This window comes from Lissotriton vulgaris, chromosome 5, assembly GCF_964263255.1.
Source record: "Lissotriton vulgaris chromosome 5, aLisVul1.2, whole genome shotgun sequence".
Classification (NCBI taxonomy): Eukaryota; Metazoa; Chordata; class Amphibia; order Caudata; family Salamandridae; genus Lissotriton; species Lissotriton vulgaris.
Window position 1 is genome coordinate 870,828,727 of NC_141693.1, and position 20,068 is coordinate 870,848,794.

General features: G+C 45.2%; 1 protein-coding gene across 3 annotated transcripts in view; it reads left to right on the forward strand.

Moving 5' to 3' along the window:
- The first annotated feature begins 42 nt into the window (after nucleotides 1-42).
- The window catches only part of POLR3A (RNA polymerase III subunit A), a 319,330-nt gene continuing 299,304 nt past the window's right edge, over nucleotides 43-20,068 (forward strand). The window contains exon 1 of one of the 3 annotated variants that reach the window (XM_086922444.1): nucleotides 43-292. In XM_086922444.1, the coding sequence (XP_086778570.1) occupies nucleotides 249-292 (44 nt within the window). In that variant the 5' untranslated portion in view covers nucleotides 43-248. The remainder of the gene's footprint in view (nucleotides 293-20,068) is intronic. The other 2 variants (XM_086922446.1, XM_086922445.1) reach the window with 2 other exon arrangements.

The window sequence follows — 20,068 nt, forward strand, 5'->3', positions numbered from 1 at the left end:
CTGGACAGTTTCTTACTAGTCTCTATCATCTCTTTTGCGTTTACTAATGGTAGGATCAAGCCTCGTTGCTTGTCGTAAACAGTGACATAGTCACGCATGCGTATGCGGTCAGGTTCACTGTTCCTCGGGCTTAACACACATACTCGTGGACTGTAGTTTCTTACATCTATGATTGTGGGTTCGTGTTCAGGATCATACATCTATGATTGTGGGTTCGTGTTCATCCTGCGGCCCCCACCGGCAGAATCATGGTAAAGGAACAGTTCCGAGAGACCGATGTGGCCAAAAAAATGTGAGTTTACCTGCCTATGATAGAAGCGCAGTTAGAAAAACATTTACTTTCATCTGCACATTGTCAGTCCACTGTATACAAGTGGAAATTGGATAGGGAAATCGGTGATTAACCCGCCTTTTCCTACATAATTTCTCTTTCTCAGGCAATATCTTTGATTTCTTGTTATACCGTTTTGCTAATAATACACATTTTTTATTTTGAAAACTTTCTATTAAACAGGTGCTCATCTGACAGTACTGAGGCAGATGAGACCGTAAACAATAGTGTAAATCATCAGGCCAAAAGCACAACATCTGTATACAGTCAGTAAGTAATATAGTCTGACTTGTACCGGCAATCCATGGCCAATCCTGTTACAGGACCGGAGGCTTCTTCGTATTATGTTTTCTCTTTCATTTATTGCCACTCACAGCAGCCAATGAAAACTTTGCATTATGCAAATAAACTTAATTTCTCATGATGCACATGTAACACATCACATCCTGTAAGACCCCATAAGAGCCACCATCACCGGAAATCATCCTCGTTAAGTGTATTCTCTGTTGTTTTGCTGATTTATTGTGATCTGCACATTATCTTATTTAGGCATGCGCCACTTTAAAATGACGGAGCGGGACTATCGCGCATTATTAGGTTGAGATGGCGAACGATGCTGACTTGCCTCGGAAGTGGGACAGGAGATGGGCACGCGCAGAGCTTTCGGCGATTTGAGCAGGTGCACGCACAGCCACGCGCTGTGCACATCTGTCCTGCTTCCAAGGCAAGTCCTCGCAAGCCTCCAGCAGCATTACTTTCACTTTCCCTTCCCCCCGATCAGTAGCGGTACTTGTGCCTTTATCTATCAACATTTAGCGCCGCACCCTGGAATTCAGCCTGTCTTAGTCAGTTCTGCTGTGCCTCTGAAAACCTGTTTGTGCCCCGTTGTGCCTTGTGGGCATTGAGTAATTTGAAGGTTTCCCCTGCCTGTCTCTGTCATCTCAAGCTTCGGTGTATCGCGATTCAGACAGCACAGCCTGGGCCTCCTGCTCGCTCTGTCGTCTCGCCTCCTCTGGGCGCTCTTGATTGTATTTTATGGCTGGAGAGACCTGTGGAAGTGTCTTCAAGATCCCGGGCTGTGAACACAGGCCAATGACACTGTTGTATGCCTGGGGTGCCGTGCGGACGGGGTGATGTATTCAGGCAGCTTGTAGGTTAGGTTTCTCATTTCAGTACCGTTCCATGAACCCTTCCAGAGCAACGTGGCCCTGACATCAGTGGCGATACCAAAGGGGATGAAAGCGGCCAAAACCTGGAATTCTCTCCCCACTCACCTCCGCCTTACACAGAACCACCTCTACTTCAGAAAGCAGCTAAAAACCTGGCTATTCGATAAGTAATGCACCCACCCTCCCTCAAGCGCCTTGAGACCCTCTGGGTGAGTAGTGCGCTATACAAATTCCTGAACTTGAACTTGAAGGAGGCACAAGCTGAGACGACTGTTCAACAATAATGCTGTAGTCCTGCATGAAAGTATGAAACTAGTGTATCCAGGAATACACTTAAGTTCTTTGATAAGGGAAATTCGCATGCAAGTACGTACCATTAAGGTAACTGCAGGCAAGTAATCTGTAGTGTGTGAATTGTAAGTAATTTGCTTTCATGCACTTATGTGAAATTTTGGGAGAATTGCGTGAAATTGAATACATAATGCTTAATTATGTGAAATTCTGAATTTTAGTGGGAAATGCATCCTCGTGTCAATTTAGGACGCAATGATGCTTTTCACGCTAAAAAATACTGCCAAAATTACTGTCAACCACACCTGCTTGCATTCTAGTTCCTTTGCGTTACTTCTCCACTCCCATGCTACATATAATTTTTCCAAGAAAGGGGTGTTATTACGTGACATGGCCTAATGGCATAATTTCTAAAACTTTGTGCAATACCCATGACGTGAAATTCTTGGTATTACACAAATTCATCCAGAGTAATTGACATTTCACCCAGGCCTAGTTACCTGTAGAAAACTATAACCTGTTGGTTGTTTTCATAAGGCACCGGATTTTACTTTGTGTCTTCTCAATTTTCAAGCTTGTTTAATACCGCTGGCCGCCAACATACATGTGACACAGTACGTGCATGTAGGAGCCGGGTGGCTCACTCCAGTAAATCTATGTGGAAGGCGTGCCACGCGTTTCCTCACGGCTCTGGCTGTGTAGTCTGTGGCAGGATGGTGTGCCAGAGAGGGAGTGTAGTGTGCGTCTTGCACAAGTATCTCTAACTGTGCAAGAGTAGGTACACTATAGCACCCTCTTGAAGTGTCAGTGTCGCCAGGAGGAAGGTCAGTGCCCTGACCAGAAACGCCAGGACACCGGGAAGCCTGAGTCAACCTGTGGTGAAACAAGGGTGCCATGCCCCCCAATTCAAACATTTGAAATGAGCCCTTGTTCGCTATTCCCAAGATGAGTAGCAAAAGCATTTCTAATCAGTGCACAGGCGGCCCTGAACAGTCCTGGGCCTCGGTGCCACTGCACCTGCTGCACCATTGCTAGCTACGCCCCTGGAACCCAGGCAGAAGACGTAACAGTGGGAGAACCAAGTATGGAGACACCTCAGGGCCCCCAAATAGTCCTTGCAAGAGGGCCCCAGTGCAGTTATCCCTGGTCCCTAGAAAGAGCTCATGCATTCCTGTTTCTCTCGGAGCTCCCTTTGCAGGTTTCCGGTCGCTGTGCGTTGGGGCAGAGTTTACTGGCGCTGCCTTTAGTACTTAGAATATGTCTAAATAAAATAAAGCATTTCCATTTAGTGAAACCGAGCCTGCAGCTCTATGCATGATTTAACAAGCTACGCGCCGGGCCAGAGTATTTTAACATTGATGCCCCCCCTTCAGACAAGCAATGCAGCGACGCAGCAAGGAACCACGCCCCCTCCCTCCCTACAACTGGTTGTGTAGTAACATACAGCAATAATCAGGTCGCAGGGGGCACCTCCGATCCCCGGTGCTGCTGCACCTGCCGCACAACTGACACACCCCTGTGTGTATGGAGCATAAACACAAGCTGCACAAGCGAGTGAGATCACAGCTAAAAGTCAGCACGTGTCTGGGAGTTTACCCGGCGCCCACGTTACATTTCTCACTGGAGACGGGAGAAGCGGGGATTGCACCACTTCGCAGGCCTGTGTTCTATTGACAAACGGCACAGAGTACATCGCCCCCTGGAGGATGAACGGCTTGTAGTGTAGTTCCGAAATTCCCAATAGGCTCTGCGCATTGGAATACCATACTATAGATTTGACGTAAGACTTAGTTCGACTAGGTCTCTATCGAATATATTAGACTTAATAGTGAGTGCCAGCTAGCTCAGCGGTTACAAGAAACTTTCTCGAATACACAAGAAGGGATTCGTTTCTGACAACCGCATAAACATGACAACTTTGTTTCCCAAGAATCAGAAATCAATCTCTAGAGTTGTGGAAACAATAGATGGCTATTTTACTCAGTCAATCGTGCATGCTTCGTTTCACCAGAGGTGCTGAGAAAATAGAGAGACAGGCGTTTTCACTAAAAAGTATTTATTGAACAGTCTTCTTTCTCAAGCATAAGAAATGTACTGCTACAATCGTAATACTGGTTATAAAGTACAAGGCATATAATACGAAGAGTGTTATAAAATAGTACCGTAAGAGCATGATATGGTTTCTAAGCCATAAAATACCTAAAATAGATAAAATACATACAGTGATAAAATAATGACTAAAAGGAACTCAACTGGTGCTTCTAAAATACGCCTACCCCAGTGTACCTAACCTAAGTCTAGTACAAGGGAAAAAGTAAGTGAGGTGTAGCTTAAGTCTAGTATTCTTTTGTCAATAATCTGTTCCAAGAATTCTCTAAGGGTCTAATCAGCTCAGTACCTTGGTTTTAGAATGAAGGAGGTCTTGTATCTCTGTCTCAGGACTCGATTTCCCAGCAACCCGCAAGGGTAGCCTGGAAACACTGGAGCTGGATTTCTTGTTAGGAGAAAAGACAGCGTCTCTCAATGCGTCAGCTGGAGGGTCGGCTTCCTTCGGCACTTGTTGCTGCAGGGCGCGTCGGGCAAGTAGATAGTCAAACTGCTCCAAACCACTGTGTGTCTGTCTGGGCAAATGTAGGCATATTTATACCTTGAAGGTGCCGAGTTTGACGTATGATTGGACATTCTAACGTCATCAAAGACTCCGTTCTTTGAAAACTCCATGATTTCCTAGATAAATTAGTATTCAGGCAATGGGAAGTCCCTAGCTGCTGAAGTCGGGTTTTTCTAAGAAATCGTTGTGGATTCTCGGAACTTAGTGGAAGTAGCCATGCCGTATTTGGGCTGCATAGGCTCAGTCTAAATATGGGTATGATTTCTATGCCTATATAAGGATCGTGTGATTTATACCTATATATGGGCATGAATCGGAAAAATTACACTAGGGTCCTAGATTCGTATATAACACCCTCCCCACGATATTACGTTCAATAAAACGAAATGTATAAGCACTGAACATATCTATGGCTATGGCTAGTGTTTACATTCCCACCCAAAATACAAATTGCATTTGAAAAGCTTTGTACGCATGAAATGAGTATAAACTGTATGAAAAAACAAGTCTCAACAGATATAAAGCATATTATGGGAGCATATATTCTAACCTTTATAAAATACTAAATTATATTCATGAAATGTCTCTTAAGGTAAAGAAAGAAAGGCCAAATATTGTTATTAGGAAGTTTTCAGAAGAAATCTTGTTCTTTAAGAATAGTTCTACTTTCAGCAGATTACTCTGTGCCAACAAGTTCTATTTTGGAAAAAGTTCAAATTGTTAGATAGTTTGTTTTGGGAAAAAAACGAAGGCCGAATTTCTGAATGCAGGGAACGCTGTGTGCATGAATCAAAAGTTATTCTCGGTGTCAGGAGAAAACATCAGATCGTCTAGGCTGGCAAAGAAACAGTCTACCATAGTAGGCGAAAGTGGAGCTACTTCAGTTAGCAGATCAAATGTGCATAGATGAGGATCATCGCCGTCAGCGTTTGATGCATTAGCAATGTCCGCAGTAGGTGGTACCTGTGTGCTGTAGTGTCACGTATCTTACCCTCAGTTAGACTTTCCGGTGAGACCTTAATGAATGCCGTCATCAGAATGGGCAGCCTTTGGGGGCAACACGATGCATGAGTCGTTACCAGACCTAGCAAAGCGTCAACATCCGATGGCAGGACTGATGGAAGTGTAAGACAAATGTCAAACACGCATTCCTCTCTGCAAAGCAGGCATCGTAGAACAGGTAAGATGCAATATTTCCAGATTGGTCTGAACGAAAGAAACCAAGTTGAGTTCAGATCCCTTAAACGAGCCAAGCCAAAAATCTGTGTAATTCTCTCACAATACCTCATGGCAAGGAGGGATTGTTCCAAGGTAGTCTGGGTATTGATGGTGACTGGACTTGCCATATCGGAGCAGAAGGAATAAAAATAGAATTCCTGCTACTAGTCCCAAGATGAGAGGCAGGCCGCCGAACGCAGAGTGCACGAAATTTGGAAAAATGCCGAGGACTGCTTCAAATGGTGTTAACAGTCCCGGAAAAATTGTCTTAAACACATGTGCGATGCCACTGGTATCAGACATGTTTTAGATTTGACCTAACATTTCTGCGAAATGTACTGGGCAGTTTGTTGATAATAATGCATGTATCTCTGAAGAAGTCCTTGCAATTTGCACATCATACGGTTCTCTAGACGAGGTCAGTGGCACAGTTTTTTGTAAAAGATTGGCTTTTATTCTGCTTAAAGTATCAATTTGTATAGAAGAGATATTCAGTGAAGGCCATAACGCCGTCTCCCTGTCTGACTTTCTTCTAGGATACAATACTTGCATACAACAAGTGACCCTGGATGATACACTAACTAGATACGCTTTTCCTGGCAACATGCCACAACAGCTGTGGTCATTGAGCATAACGTAGCTGCCATTGGATAGCTGCCTGAAAATTGGTTCTATCACTGTGGAGGGCGAACCGTGCAGGTGGCAAGAAAGGTTATTTGCAGAACCTTCGCAGGCTCTGTGTAAATTAATACCTTGGCACAAAAGTGTACCACTTAGTGAGTTCTTACAATTTTTACCACTAAGGAATACTTCCTTTCCCCCATTCCAACATTTGTGTGTGTAAGGTAAAGTCCAGGTCGACTTAAAATATTCTTTACCCAACCTTTCATACAGGCCTGCTGGTATATGCTGTAGACAATACTGAAATTGAAAAATCGTCACTGGTATCGTGATGGTGCCATGTATTATTCATTCAATGACGAGCTTCTCAGAAACTGTCAATGGTAATCTTTCCAGTTTTTCAATACCCCGCACTGTATAGTCTGTTCCTCTTTGTACCAAAGAGATTTGTTTATCTGTAAGGTTAAATACAGTAAATAATGACGTGGTGTTGATTAGACGCCATGGCATGTAGCCTGAACTGAGATTTTGTAACGTCCAGCCTAGCTGCAGTGGAGTGGTGTGGCTCACTGGTTAGAGGCAGCAGACCCGTGAGCAGAGGACGGCCCGGGACCAGGGTTCAATTCCCGACGCGGCAGGGTCGTGGACCAGGGTCAGCGGACTCTGTAATTCTCACCTCGGTGCCTACTTCAACCAGGGATCACACTCGGCAACTCTGGGCATTAGCTTGCCTCCTCTCCACAACGGCCCCCCACATACGCCGGGGATGCCTGGTTTCACCTTGGACATACCCAGTAGGGACCATCTCACAGGGAAAGCCAGGACGGGTTCCCCAGGGTCTATTTGCGCCAGGATACTCCGGTAGTAATTGAGTGCGGTATAAAACAGCATTTAACATAACATAACATAACATTATGGAACTTAATTGGGACTGGCCATGTTGTAACATTAGCAAGTCCTGCTCTATTATGTCAATGGCAGATGATACAATGCTATCCAGAGAGTAAATTCTGGAGGACAGAGTCATTAACCCTTTGTCCACTACAGAAAGGCTTTTCTCTAAATGAATACGATCAATTTCTCATATTTTTTCTGCAGTTTCTATTTGTGTTATTTTCCATGCCTCATTGTAAGCAGCGTATATACTGGCGTATATGAAACGTTTTTGACGTGGTTTGCGAGGCCCCATTAAGACATCTCGCATATCATTGCCTTCATAAAGCAAAGATAAGTGTTGTTTGATTTCTGGAAGTGTAGATTTCTGGAGCTACTCAAGGCATAGTTTTCCTACACTGTAAGTAGTTTCTATCCCTGGATGTTGTCTCTGGTAATATTTTGGATCTGGCCTATTCACTGTGAACCCTTGTGTTTTGTTCAGGAATCTATCTTGACAGTTATTAGTGTCTATGGGCCAGAGTAACCATTTTTTCCAATCGGGATTAGTTCTGTTGTGTTGAAAAATGTGTTTTATGTCTGCTTCCTCACCCGCAGTGTTATTACTGTCAGGTGCGGGCCTCGGAATGGAGGGTTTGTTTAAATCTTTTATCTTAGCCAGGCCAAGACAAGAAGTTTGTTGAAGAGTGTCATTTAAAAACATTATTTGTTTTGGTATAGTGCAGGCTCTCAACAGGGCTTTTAAACCTTGCACCTGCCAGTCTTTTGTGCCCCAAACATTTTTTGTTTCAATGTTGTCTTTCCAAAAGTCAAAACCTAATTTAGACCGCTGAACATAAAAGTTTGCAGAATAAATGTCTTGTATTGGTCAACATTGTTTTCATTCCTGTCTTATTCATAAGTTTGAAATAAAACGTTTCTGGATTTGTAACATTAAACCCTGAAAAATACGGAAACTTTTCATAAAATGTTTTTGAGCTACCCTTTGGTGGCGTTGGAAAATGTTCCCATTGATTATAAGTAAAAACATTTCTAGGGTTTACAGATTTATGCAAATAATGGTGACCATAATGATTAAAACAATACATTTGTTCATAATCTGATGAACCTCCTAAGTTTTCATGTTCTGTAAACTTAGCCGACATTTCTAAGTCTGTCATCATATTATTAACAGTTTCAAAGTCCCAATCATCAGAAAATGTACTGGGTGATACAAAGTCTCTCAAAGAAACCTTGAACTGGTGTGGAATCTTCAGCATTTCCCCCGGCCCATAGATATCATAATCAGTTCTGTCCCATGCTATACCACCAGGTATAAGAACGGCTGTGATGTTCACTGATGACAGGTCTCTTCGTTCACAATGAGATGATTTGTGAGGTTTCAGGAGCAAGTTGATTTTCTTACTTGCTGTGTCCATTGTACTATATTTTCCATCTATCATCCTTCCCAAACTTAACACCAGTATGAGCCAGAGCAGGAGGAAAAGTACGCCTAACACAATCCAAAATTCAATCCATGGTGAAAACAGATATGTTTTTTCAAGCTGATGAAAGAGTTCTGTTTTTTTTCTTTGAACGTTTTATTTGCTTCACTGGGATCCTCAGAAAATGTATCAAAGTTGATGAAGTAGCCAGAGGCAGTTCTGTCAATTGTTGGACTTGCATCAGGATTGTTATGAATCTTTGGAGCTGCTTCTTCCTTTGTCATATTTGTATAGTCAGATGATACATCATTGTATACAGGTGATTCTTGACGAACTGTTTTTTGGGTATCCAGAGGCACAAGTTCCATTGCTTTGTTGCATAGTCCTTCTTTTCATACTGCAGGTTTATCAAGGGTGATAAGTCTTTCAGTTTGAACCTCTTGGATTGTAGCAAGATTTAGTCGTCTGCTATATCTTGGGAGTCCATTGGGCCTTTTAATTATTATCGGCCACATGATGTGGTTTGACCAGGTCGATGGACACAACTCCGTTCTCCCTTTTACCAGCAAGGGGCGGTAGTAATACTGATCTTGTTCCATGGATTGCTAGGACAGGTACTGCTTTTCTGAAAGAATGCCCAAATTCCTTCTTTACTGCGATCTTTTCCCTGACTAGATCCCCAATCTTTGGAATCCAGACAGGTCTTGCTGGGACAGGTGGTTCTTCTTCAGTGGTCGTTGGCTTATGTATCATGTTACTCAGACTTCTTCTTGTTTCATTTAAGTCCTGTAAAACAGCCAAACGATCTTTGACATCAAAGGGTTTTTGTTCCACCACTGAAGTTTGACAATCGAGGTCTTCGATTATCATTCTAGTACCAAACAGTAATTCATATGGAGTGATTCCACCCAGAGAATTTCTTGGCAGATTGTTAAGATTACGTTGGACACTTATTAGATGTTTGACCCACCCATCACCCGAACCTAATACCATAGCTGTTATGGATTGCTTTATGTCACTTTTTTTCTTTCCACTACCGCATTACCCTCAGGATGGAAGAGACTAGAATACCGCAATGCAACGTCCAGGCTAGCCATGGCCTCTTTGTAAGCTCGAGAGCTAAACGCAGGACCCTGGTCAGAATGTAGCATGCCGAATGCGTATGTGCCGATAAAGACTCGCAAATCCTTTATAACAGTTCTGCTGTCAGCCGAGCGCTGGGGCCACATCCAAAAAAATCTTGTGCAGGAATCCACTGCGACCATGATATATTTATAGTTACCATCCCTTTGTAAGGGACCACAGTGGTCCAGGTAAACACACGCAAATGGTTTATCTGAAATTTGAAGAGGCGTCTGCGCAGGTCATTTCACTGTAGAAACTTTCATTTTTTGGCAGATACATTCTAGAACATAGTTTCTAGTTTGTTTCCTCATGCGTTGCCACCACTAGCTCTGTTTTAATAATGATACTGTGGCGGAAACTCCTGCGTGTGCAGAGGCGATCCCTTCATGTGCTGCTAAGATTAGTCGTAACCTATGTTCCATGTTTGGAATTGCCCTATCCCCCACTCCAGGGATTCGAGGAACATTATTCACATCAGTTATATAGAAGTACCTTATTGGAAAGCCTTTTGGGAGTGTCTTACCACTGTCTTTCAGTGACAGCTTGCATTATTTCGCTGTTTTTTTTTGTTTTTGACCGAGTGATTGTAGCTACGGAGGCCGTTTGTACAGCTGCCTTCGCGGCTTCATCAGCCAATGAATTCTCTGCAACGTGAACGCCATCACGCTGATGACTCAGTGTATGAATCACGTGAGTCTTTTGTAGTTCTTTTTGCAAAAGAACTACTTGTTCCCAAAGCATTTTATGCTTAATTGTGCCACCTTTTGCGTCTTTGAAACCGTTTTGGACCCAGTTCTGCAGATATTCATTGTAAGACTGGACGCAGTAATGTGAATCGCACACTATCAGTGTGGGGAATTCGCGATCGGTATTTTCAAGCGTCATCTTGAAAGCCTGTAGTTCAGCTGGCTGAGCTGTACAGTCCCCGAGTGATTGAGTTTTAGTGACCATAGGTCTAAATTTACCTTTGTGCCAGCAACCTTTAACAAACATGCACACAGCACTATAGGCTTGTTTACCCCCAATTGCGGGCTGTGTAGATCCGTCTGTATAAATTATACATCCGTAATGTTCTAGAGGCAGAATCTCAAGTCGGCAGAGGACATTTGTGTTAGTATTGTAGGAATTCTCGTGTCTTCAAGTAGGGGTCAAAGACGTATTCAACGTCTGTTGCAGCAAGAGAATTAACCCATTGTATCCATCTCAGATGTAAAGCCTTAGCATTTGGAATGCTCGCTTTCGTCACTGCCTCTAAGGCAGGTACAGGTGTAACGATCATTATGCGTTTACCCTGCACGAGAGCTCTCTTTTGCTACTGCAGTTTGAACCGCTGTCAGATTTCTTTCTGTAGAAGTGAATTTTATTTCCGCTTGTGTGTACAAGTGTGATTTGTATGCTATTGGTACCTTTTCACCTTCATTAAAGGTCAGGTATGTGAATCCACATCTTCCTGGGATGATTCAGATCACAAGGTTACGCACATTGTCGCGTGTTTCTAACTGTGTTTTTGCTAACATGTCTGTTTGTACTGAACGCAAAATTTCTGTATGGTTTTGAGTCCAATTTGTTGGTTTGAAATCAGGTTTGATTAGTTCGTAGAGAGGTTTAACCCTTTCTGCGTAATTCAGAGCATAAGTTCTTCCAAAATTCAGGAAACCTAGAATTGACTAAGTTTTCAGCGTTTTTGGAGGTTGGAGCAGCGCACATTTCTCTAGGAAGTTGGCTGCCAGGCTTTTGCCTTCACTTGATAACTCGTAGCCTAAGAATAGGACATTGAGGTGGGCAATTCGTGATTTCTTAAAATTGAATTTATACCCTTCAGATGAGAACCCAAGTATTATGGTGTTCACTCTTTTCAAGTGCACGTCTAAATCATCGTCTGTAAGATAGATGTCATCGACATAAGCTAATGCCTCATCATCATACATTTGTAGTAACTCTGTTACCCTGGCTGAAAATAACCCTGGACTATTCTTGAATCCTTGGGGGAGACGGCAAAATTGTCGCTGTATCCCCATTATTGAGAAAGTGGTCAAATGCCTGCTTTCAGGTGCAATGTTTTGACAGAAAAAAAAATTGAAATATCTAATGTGGTTTTATATTTTTTCCGTACGATGTTATTCATCAATGCTGCACTGTGTGCATTTTGTACTGCAAATGTTTTGCAACAGGACTTTAAATGTCTGTAATTCAAAACTAGCCAATATAAATTGTCTGGTTTGGAGACAGGAAACAAAGGATTGTTCATTGACGAGGTGCATGTTTCAATCGCCCCTTGTTATTCAAGTTGTTTTAAAATTTTCCTGACCTATTTTTAGCTTCTTGCTTAACTGGATACTGCCTTTGTGCATTAGGCTGATTTTTCAACTGGATTTTATGGTGAGGAGAATCCTCATCTCATTCTACGTGATTTTTATATAATGCTGGAGCCTGAGCTACTGCCCATTTTCTGGCATATGTGTATTTTTTTATGAATTGGAATGTGATTTGAGAAGGCTGGCATAATTATCTCTTCGCCATGCGGGCACTCCCTGACAAATTCAGGTGGCCAGTCTTGTTCAGCTAGAAGAATGCCATAACCCTTTGATAGCTTCTCCAAAAAGAGTGCGTTTCTTTTTCTAGGTATGTCCCCCTCCACCCGGAGTGTTCTCATATAACTTGTGGGGTACACTAACCCTGGTGTCGGCAGTTTCAACTTGAATGAATTCAATCAAGTCCACTGTATCCAGATGATCCTTCAGGATCTTGTGAGATATATGGTTACTTCTGCTGCGCTGTCTAGATTGTCTAGGCCCACTCCCAGTTCTTGAGTTGTGTCCTCAGGATCCTCTGCATTTCTGATTTTTATGCTTGCTACCTTCTCCTTGGTGAATTGAGTTTTCTTATTTTTTGGAACGTGCGGACTTCACACGTTCTTCTTTTTGTTCTGATCGTCCTCTCCTTTTGGATTTCTGCAAGGAAGTCTGAAAGGTACAAGAGGAACGTGTATCAGTATCTTGATATCGGTTTTCTTAAATTATCCCTATTTCTAAGGTTATATCTTTTTTCAGAGGGCTCCCGTTGGGGAGACCTACCTCCTCTTTGGGGAGATCTTCCTCTGGATTGAGAACGCTTCTCTATATGAAGTGTCTGTTTAGTGTTTTCCCACTTCTATTTTGGAGTAGTGAGATTATTTTTAATAAAAACTTTTTCAGGATTTTCTGTTAGTTGGGGTTTTAGTGGTTTCCCACCCAGACTATCTCTACCTAGTTCTTCATAGGATTTTTCCATAATTCTGGCAAGCTCATATGGTTGGTCGGTAATATCGGTTTCTTTTAGTTTTTGGCGGATTGCCACAGATGCTGCTTCACCTTTAATGTTGGCTAATAATATAGCCGAGACCTGTTTGAAATCTTTCAGTAATTTCATACCAAGATTTAGGGCAGTAGTGGAACTCGTGTGTTCCTCCATCTGCTGGAGGAAAGTGAATCCATGAATAGAATACTTATGTCTGCCGATATTCATGTGCCTCTATAACAAAGATTACCTTACCACCTCTTGATGATACTCCATTATTTATGAGTTTGTAAGTTATAGTTTTTCTTACATTTACCGGTATGATTATAACATCCGGGTCATTCTGTAGGAGATTTCTGTCATCTAAAACTGCTTGAGCTGCAGCTCTAGCTAATTCTTTTCACTAGTTGACATTTTGTTGCAGAACAAGTTCTAAGGAAGCAAAGATTAGGTGCACAATATTTTGGAACACTTTATCCTTCAACGTTGAACAAACCAAAAACTAATACATAGGATTTTTCGTCCTACTCAGTTTTGGCGGATATTATCCTTTTACCCACTCCAGACATCAATTGGAGTATTTCACCGGAAAAAGGTCTGTGTGAAAAGCACGACTGAGTTACTCTAGTACAGGGGTCTCCAACCTTTTGTGTAGTGGGAGCTACTTCTGGTCAGTGAAAATAGTCGTGAGCTACTAAACCCCAAGCAACTCGCGCATTTTTCCGGTGACCTCCCCCGCCCAGTTTCATTGGCGTTAAGCCTATTTCTACAGAGCCCACGGGCCCCATACTGTGGTTTGAACACAATAACACTGAAAGAAAAGACTTTGCATGACAGCACCTTGAAATGCATAAGTTGAAGGTGCACTGTAAAACATATATGAGGCCACACAAATTGTGGCCTTTAATGGCCTCATAGATATGGAGGCAAGGCATCGTAAATCGATGTGCTGCATTACTCTACCCCAGCGAGGTGTTCCATGAGTGGAGCATGGGTGCCCTTTCCTGTGTAAAAAGAAATCTGTGTGCAACACAGGCACCCTTGCACCATGGCACAGGGGTGCCTGTGTTGGCACTAGGGGGCAGCAGTTTGTGTGCCAGTGCAGGGTAAGAATAGGAATGCATCATATTATGTTGAAATTTAAATGCAGGGCATTGATTGCCACAACAGTGAGACAAACAACTAAAGCACAAGCCACAACAATGAAACAACAAAAGCACAAGCTGTGCAAGCGGAGGCAAATGCTTCTCGGACTGGGACCGGAAAGAGGCCCTGGCACCAACTTAGAATTATTTGCCCCATAAGCCGGGTCTGTTGGCTCACTGCACTAAAGCAGCCACTGCAGGGGACTGTGTCCGACCTCATGGTCACAGGTTTAAATCCCAGCAGGTCCACTCAGCCTTTCATCCATTTGAGGTCAATAAAATTAGTACCATTGAGTTGGGTAACAATAAACATCTGTTATTCAGCGCCAGGACACCTTCGGGTAATCGTGCGCTTTACAAATAGACCTGTTCAGTTATGTAGTTATGTTATTTTGTTAATATAGGGCAGGCAAATCAAATAGCTGAAAAAAGTGGCCCACATTGGCAAACTAAGTTTTTAAACTTAGACATGTTGTATGTAGGAGGTGTTTTTCAAGGTATGGAAGACTTCAGTAGGCTATTTGTGCTTGCAGCAGGCAATGTTGGTACTATCTGAAAAATTAACAACACAAAAAAGCCCACCAGGCAATAAAATCGGCACACTAGATGCCGGAAATCCACAGACAAGCATTGGCACAGACCATCAACCAATAAAATCGTCCCACAAACATCCCTATAAAAACAATATATAACACCCCGAGTGGCCACACGACACCATGGAGCAGTCATGGCCTCACTGTGGAGAGGCCAGAGCTGGGAAGCCAGAGCTGCCTGTGTCCCTGAAGAGCGCACAGTGGTCAGTAAGTGCAAAGTGGTGACGAAGCAAAGGACTGCGAGCTGTTTGTGGAGGTAGAGCAGGTGCAGCCTTAGGTGGCTTGATGGCCCTGTACTGAACAGTTTCTGGGGGGGGGGGGGGGTGTCAGGGTTGGAGTCTCTGTCTGGACTCTGGAATCAGTGTGGCCTTTGCCAATGTGGAGTGGAACTCTGGTTACCTGTCAACTGACATTCACTGATTGTAGAAGGCTGCACTTCACCTGGCAGCGAGAGGGCTGCATGGTGAAGGAAGTCCTGCACAACTCAATGTTACTCAGCAAGAACCCCCCACCATGCTACCCCTCCCAGGGCAAAATAGTCAGTGATATGAACATCCACCTACCAAGAAGCACGGTTCTATGCCAAGGCTGGTGGGCCAAAATCTTATTTTACGAATGCACTTTTGATTCAGTATTTAGTACTCACACCTAGACAATGCCTACTCTGGGACTTGAAGACCTTTTGTTTTCTACTAGTGGGCTTTCTTAGACATCTCCTTACCATTGGTTGGCTTCACTGCCACGCTCATTTGTTTGCTTGGTATTGGTCAATCACTGTAGTCTTCCTTCCCCTTACAGTTTTTGTACCTCACACCCACTCCTCCAGATCATGGACACATTACGTGTGTCATTCCACTGCTCATTTTTATGGAGGACTAGGTAGCTTCTTCTTTGCCTTTACAATTGTATCAGTGACCCCCCTTCTGCTGGCAGTCTCCCTCCCCAAATCTGCCCCCATCCTTACGCTGACTCCTGTGTTGCTACTCCCTCCCCCACTCCTTCTGTTGCCTGTGTTGCTTGCCCCCTCCCTCCTGCCCTCCGTTGTTGCTGGTTCCCACCCGCCCTCTGTTGCTTGCCTCAACCATCCTCCATGTGTTGTTGATTGCCGACCCGTCATCCACCTGCGCACCCTTCCTACTTACTTGCATCCCTCTGTTGTTGCTTAACCCCACCTGCCCTCCCACCATCCGTTATTGTGAACTATTCATTACCAATCGTAAGCAATTGGACCCAAGCGAGATCTTGTGCAGCTCCATTTTCTGCTTTGCAAAAGGGTATTGTGGGGGTGAGCACTTTAGGGGTGCGGTCTTCAACGGGTCAGGCAATGGCTCCAATATTCATTATTGAGGCCTAATGATAATCGGATAAGAACTGGAGTACGGAGTGGAATCTGAGCCCCAAACCTGTTGTACATTACCACTGCATTGTTTCCTCGAGTCTAGTATCTCGGGATACTAATAATGATTGCTCGCTATCATAAAGGACGAGTCCAAGCTTGTGTTTGCAAAAATGTGGTCATGGTTAACAGCTGGGAGAAAAGGAGGCGTGAATATGGGAAAAAGTATTGTAGTTTACTTAATCATTTAGCACATTTTTCTGTTTCACTGGGAATATATTTCACCCCAACCTCAGACACTTGCACCGTCGAGTCTGTAGTAAAAAATGACTCGGACAATTTGGGGGATCTGCGCAGATATACAGCGCGGTGCAACGAGGAAAAAGGCATGCGTGGTTCCCAGCAGAACTTTGATGTGAAAACCAGCAAGGAGAAACCAGGGGTGCGCCGTAGAGTCACAATGACAACACACATAGGAGAGGAACGGGGCAGACGTGGCAATCGAGAGCGGTCCCATGCAGGGTCATTGCACACTCTTAGTCTTACATTACTTTTACGGGGGGTGAGGGGGGGGGGGGCGTCCTAAACTCTGGTATAACTAAATTTTACCTGCAGCAAATCGGGTGCAAGTTTGTACGCGCGGGTCCCGGCCTGCGAACTGCTCCTCAATGCTCCGCCCTACCGTGCTTGCCTGAGCTCCGCACCCGCACAATGGACAGTGCAGTGCCAGTGCCGAAAAGGCACGTAAACATCACAAGAACGCTCCCGGTCACAAGACTCTGCAGCAGGGAGTCATCCTCTTCGGCCCGCCCCACCCCAGCTACGCTCAAGCCAATCAGAGCAGCTGCTTTGAGTGAGGGCGGGCAATGGACACTGAAAACAGCCTGAATAGCCCAAATAACGCTAATATGCTACTAAATTGAGCAGCCCTCGGTGCGAGCTACTCACAGGGTCTCGGCGAGCTACCGGTAGCTCGCGATCGACCGGTTGGAGACCCCGGCTCTAGTATCTAGCGTTAAAATATTGCCTTACCAAACGCCATGTAGTACAGTTCCTATATTCCCAATAGGCTCTGCGCATTGGAATAACATATACTATAGATTTGACATAGGACTTAGGTCGACTAGGTCTCTATCGAATATATTAGACTTAATTGTGAGTGCCAGCTAGCTCAGAGGTCACTGGAAACTTTCTCGAATACACAAGAAGGGATTAGTTTCTGACAACCGCATAAACATGACAATTTTGTTTCCCAAGAATAAGAAATCAATCTCTAGAGTCGTGGAAACAATAGATGGCTATTTTACTCAATCGTGCATGCTTCGTTTCACCAGAGGTGAGGAGAAAAAGAGAGACTGGTGTTTTCAATAAAAAGTATTTATTAAACAATCTTCTTTCACAAGCATAAAAAATGTACTGCTACAATCGTAATACTGGTTATAAAGTACAAGGCATATAATACGAAGAGTATTATAAAATAGTACTGTAAGAGCATGATATGGTTTCTAAGCCATAACATACCTAAAATATATAAAATACTGTTGGATCCGGCCCTTTGGGCAGGTTCACCCCAAGACTTTTTGCTTTTTCCTAGCCTGTTTCTGGAACCTGGTGGTGGTGATTTTAGGCCTCTGCGCACTTTTTCACTGTGGTACAGTGTAAAGTGCTTGAGCTCTCTGTGTATGTGTGGTGAGTGACCTGCCCTCCCATAGGAATGAATGGGGAATATGTATGCACATGGTAGTTCCTGATGTGTGGGGAGTGCAGGGGTGAGTTTGATATGTACGAACTCGTGAGAGTGAATGCTGCGAAATGGTATATGCGGCATGACTGTGTCTAGTCTAGAAGTGCCACTTTTAGAAGTTGGCATATTTGTGTAATTTGTGTCTGGCGTGTGATTGGCTGGTGAGCCTGGTCCAGGAGTGCCTGGGCCTGCTTGTGGATTGACTGTCTAGTTTGAGGGTGACAGGGGCTGGTGAGCCCAGGAGGTTGTCTGAGTCAGCCCATGAATGAAAGGCAGCATCTGCTGCCAGGGAAGTGGGAGGAGATAGCACCTAATAGTGAAGGGCTGTGCCTGCCTGACCACAATGCTGGCTCCACCCCCCTCGCTGGGCGACTGTCACCTCTGTCCCTGATACTGACAGGACTTCCCTATAACCAGTTCTAGCTGGTTCTCACACTGCCTACACAAAGACTTCAAAGACTTTTCTCTGTTTAAGAAGGGGCTGTGTCCCCTTCCAAAAGGTTCTTGTTTCTAACTTGAATGTGCCAGGGGCATGCTGCTGCTGGGGCTCAGGGGAATCCTTGAGCCCTGCCCAGCCCCTGGACTCCTGATGGACTTTCCTTCTCTGGGAGCTGCTGTGCTCCACCTTATGTCCTGGACCCCTGAAGTCCTGGACCCCTGAAGGACTTGGCTGGATTTATGGGCCTTTTCTGTGGCCCTAGCACTGGGGAAGCGCTTTATCCTGCTTGTAGCGCTGGGAGCGCTCTATTTTCACGTATAGCGCTGGGAGCGCTTTCTGTCTGTCCTAGCGCTGGGAGCGCTGGAATTCTGACCTAGCGCCTGGGAGCGCTGTTTGTTCACAGCCGAAGCCCACCCGGCATTGGCCCCCAGATCGCTGTTCGAGCGAGTGCCTACCTCGCTGTATATTTAAATTGGAGAGGGAGCCCACCCCTCATGTGCCCTCACCTCATCGCCGCTGCCCGGGGCCAGGAATATCCCTAAAAGTTGCCGAAAGCGGAGGCTGCAGCACTGAAAATCGGAGCCGCTGCGCTTTCATTGGCTGAGAGAGCCGAGCCCCCTCACCAATGCCGCGACGGGATAGGCCCGTGCGGCGCAGCGTCATGGCCCTTGTTGTTCCGTGATTGGAGGAAGAGAGGAGGCTAGTCATCGGACCCGCGACGGGATTGGCTGGTCGAGGCCGGCCCGGGGAAGGAGGAAGAGTGATGGCGGCTGGTCTGCAGGGCTCCCGTGAGCGGAGGGAGCCCTGCAGCGAGAGGAGCGGCCTGCAGAGACGAGTTGAGGGGGCGCGAGGCACATTGCCGGTGCCTGCCTCCACCGCGAGGCTCCCCGACTGGAGGGAGAGCCCCGAGGAGGAGAACCGGCGATCATCTGACCGACCGGTGAGTGGGGCAGGAGAAAGGGAGGGGCGCCGGAACACATTGTCGGTGTCCGCCCCCCCCCCCCCCCCAGTAGCGCGAGCTCGCGCTCTGTGTCAGAGGGAAGCCATGAGGGCTTCAAGGGCGACCCCTGTTGGCAGTGGGTCGCCCCAACGTGTGTAGAGCCATGAGAGGCTCAGGGCCCACATTGTTATTTAGAGCGCAGTGAGGCTCTTGAGGGCAGTGGTATTTACGAGCCCAGCGAGGCTCGAGGGGCCATGTTTTCGGAGCCTGTGTGGCTCCTATGCTGTGCGCAGTTGATCCTAGAGGGCTCCAACGTTGCGCAGTCTGGGTATTTAAGGAGCCAGAGTGCTCCAGAAGGCATGTGGTTATTGCTAGAGCCAGGGGGCTCCAACCCTCTGCACATTTGTGCGCAGGTTTATTATAGGGGCTAGTGACAGTCCCTGTCGCAGTTTTGAAGTTCTCCAGCTGCCCAGCAATTAGTGGGCAGCTGCACCGTTTAGTCGCAAGTTGGAGAGTGAGTCCCTGAGAGGGACAGAGATGGTACAGGTGCCCGGCCAGTCACATCTGCGCAGCACTTAGTGCCAGCTGCAACGTTTAGGCCCTTGTGATTGTTTCCAGGTGCCCAGCAAGTAGTGGGCACCTGCACCGTTTAGGTTTTGCGCCAGTGGCGCATCCCTGACTGGCGCTGCAGGGCAGCGCGCCCTGACATTCTGGACACAGGGCTCTTTTAGTCCCTTTATTAGATGGGGGCTGGTATGTGATTTCTGCGCAATGTGATTTCTATGTTTTTAATAGTAATTGCCTACTGTGTGTTTTTGCGCTATTGTGTTGTTCTGGCACCTCTGAATGTTTTTAGGCATCATGTGTCTTTCTTTCCATGCGCTGCACCTCTGAATGTTTTAGGCATCATG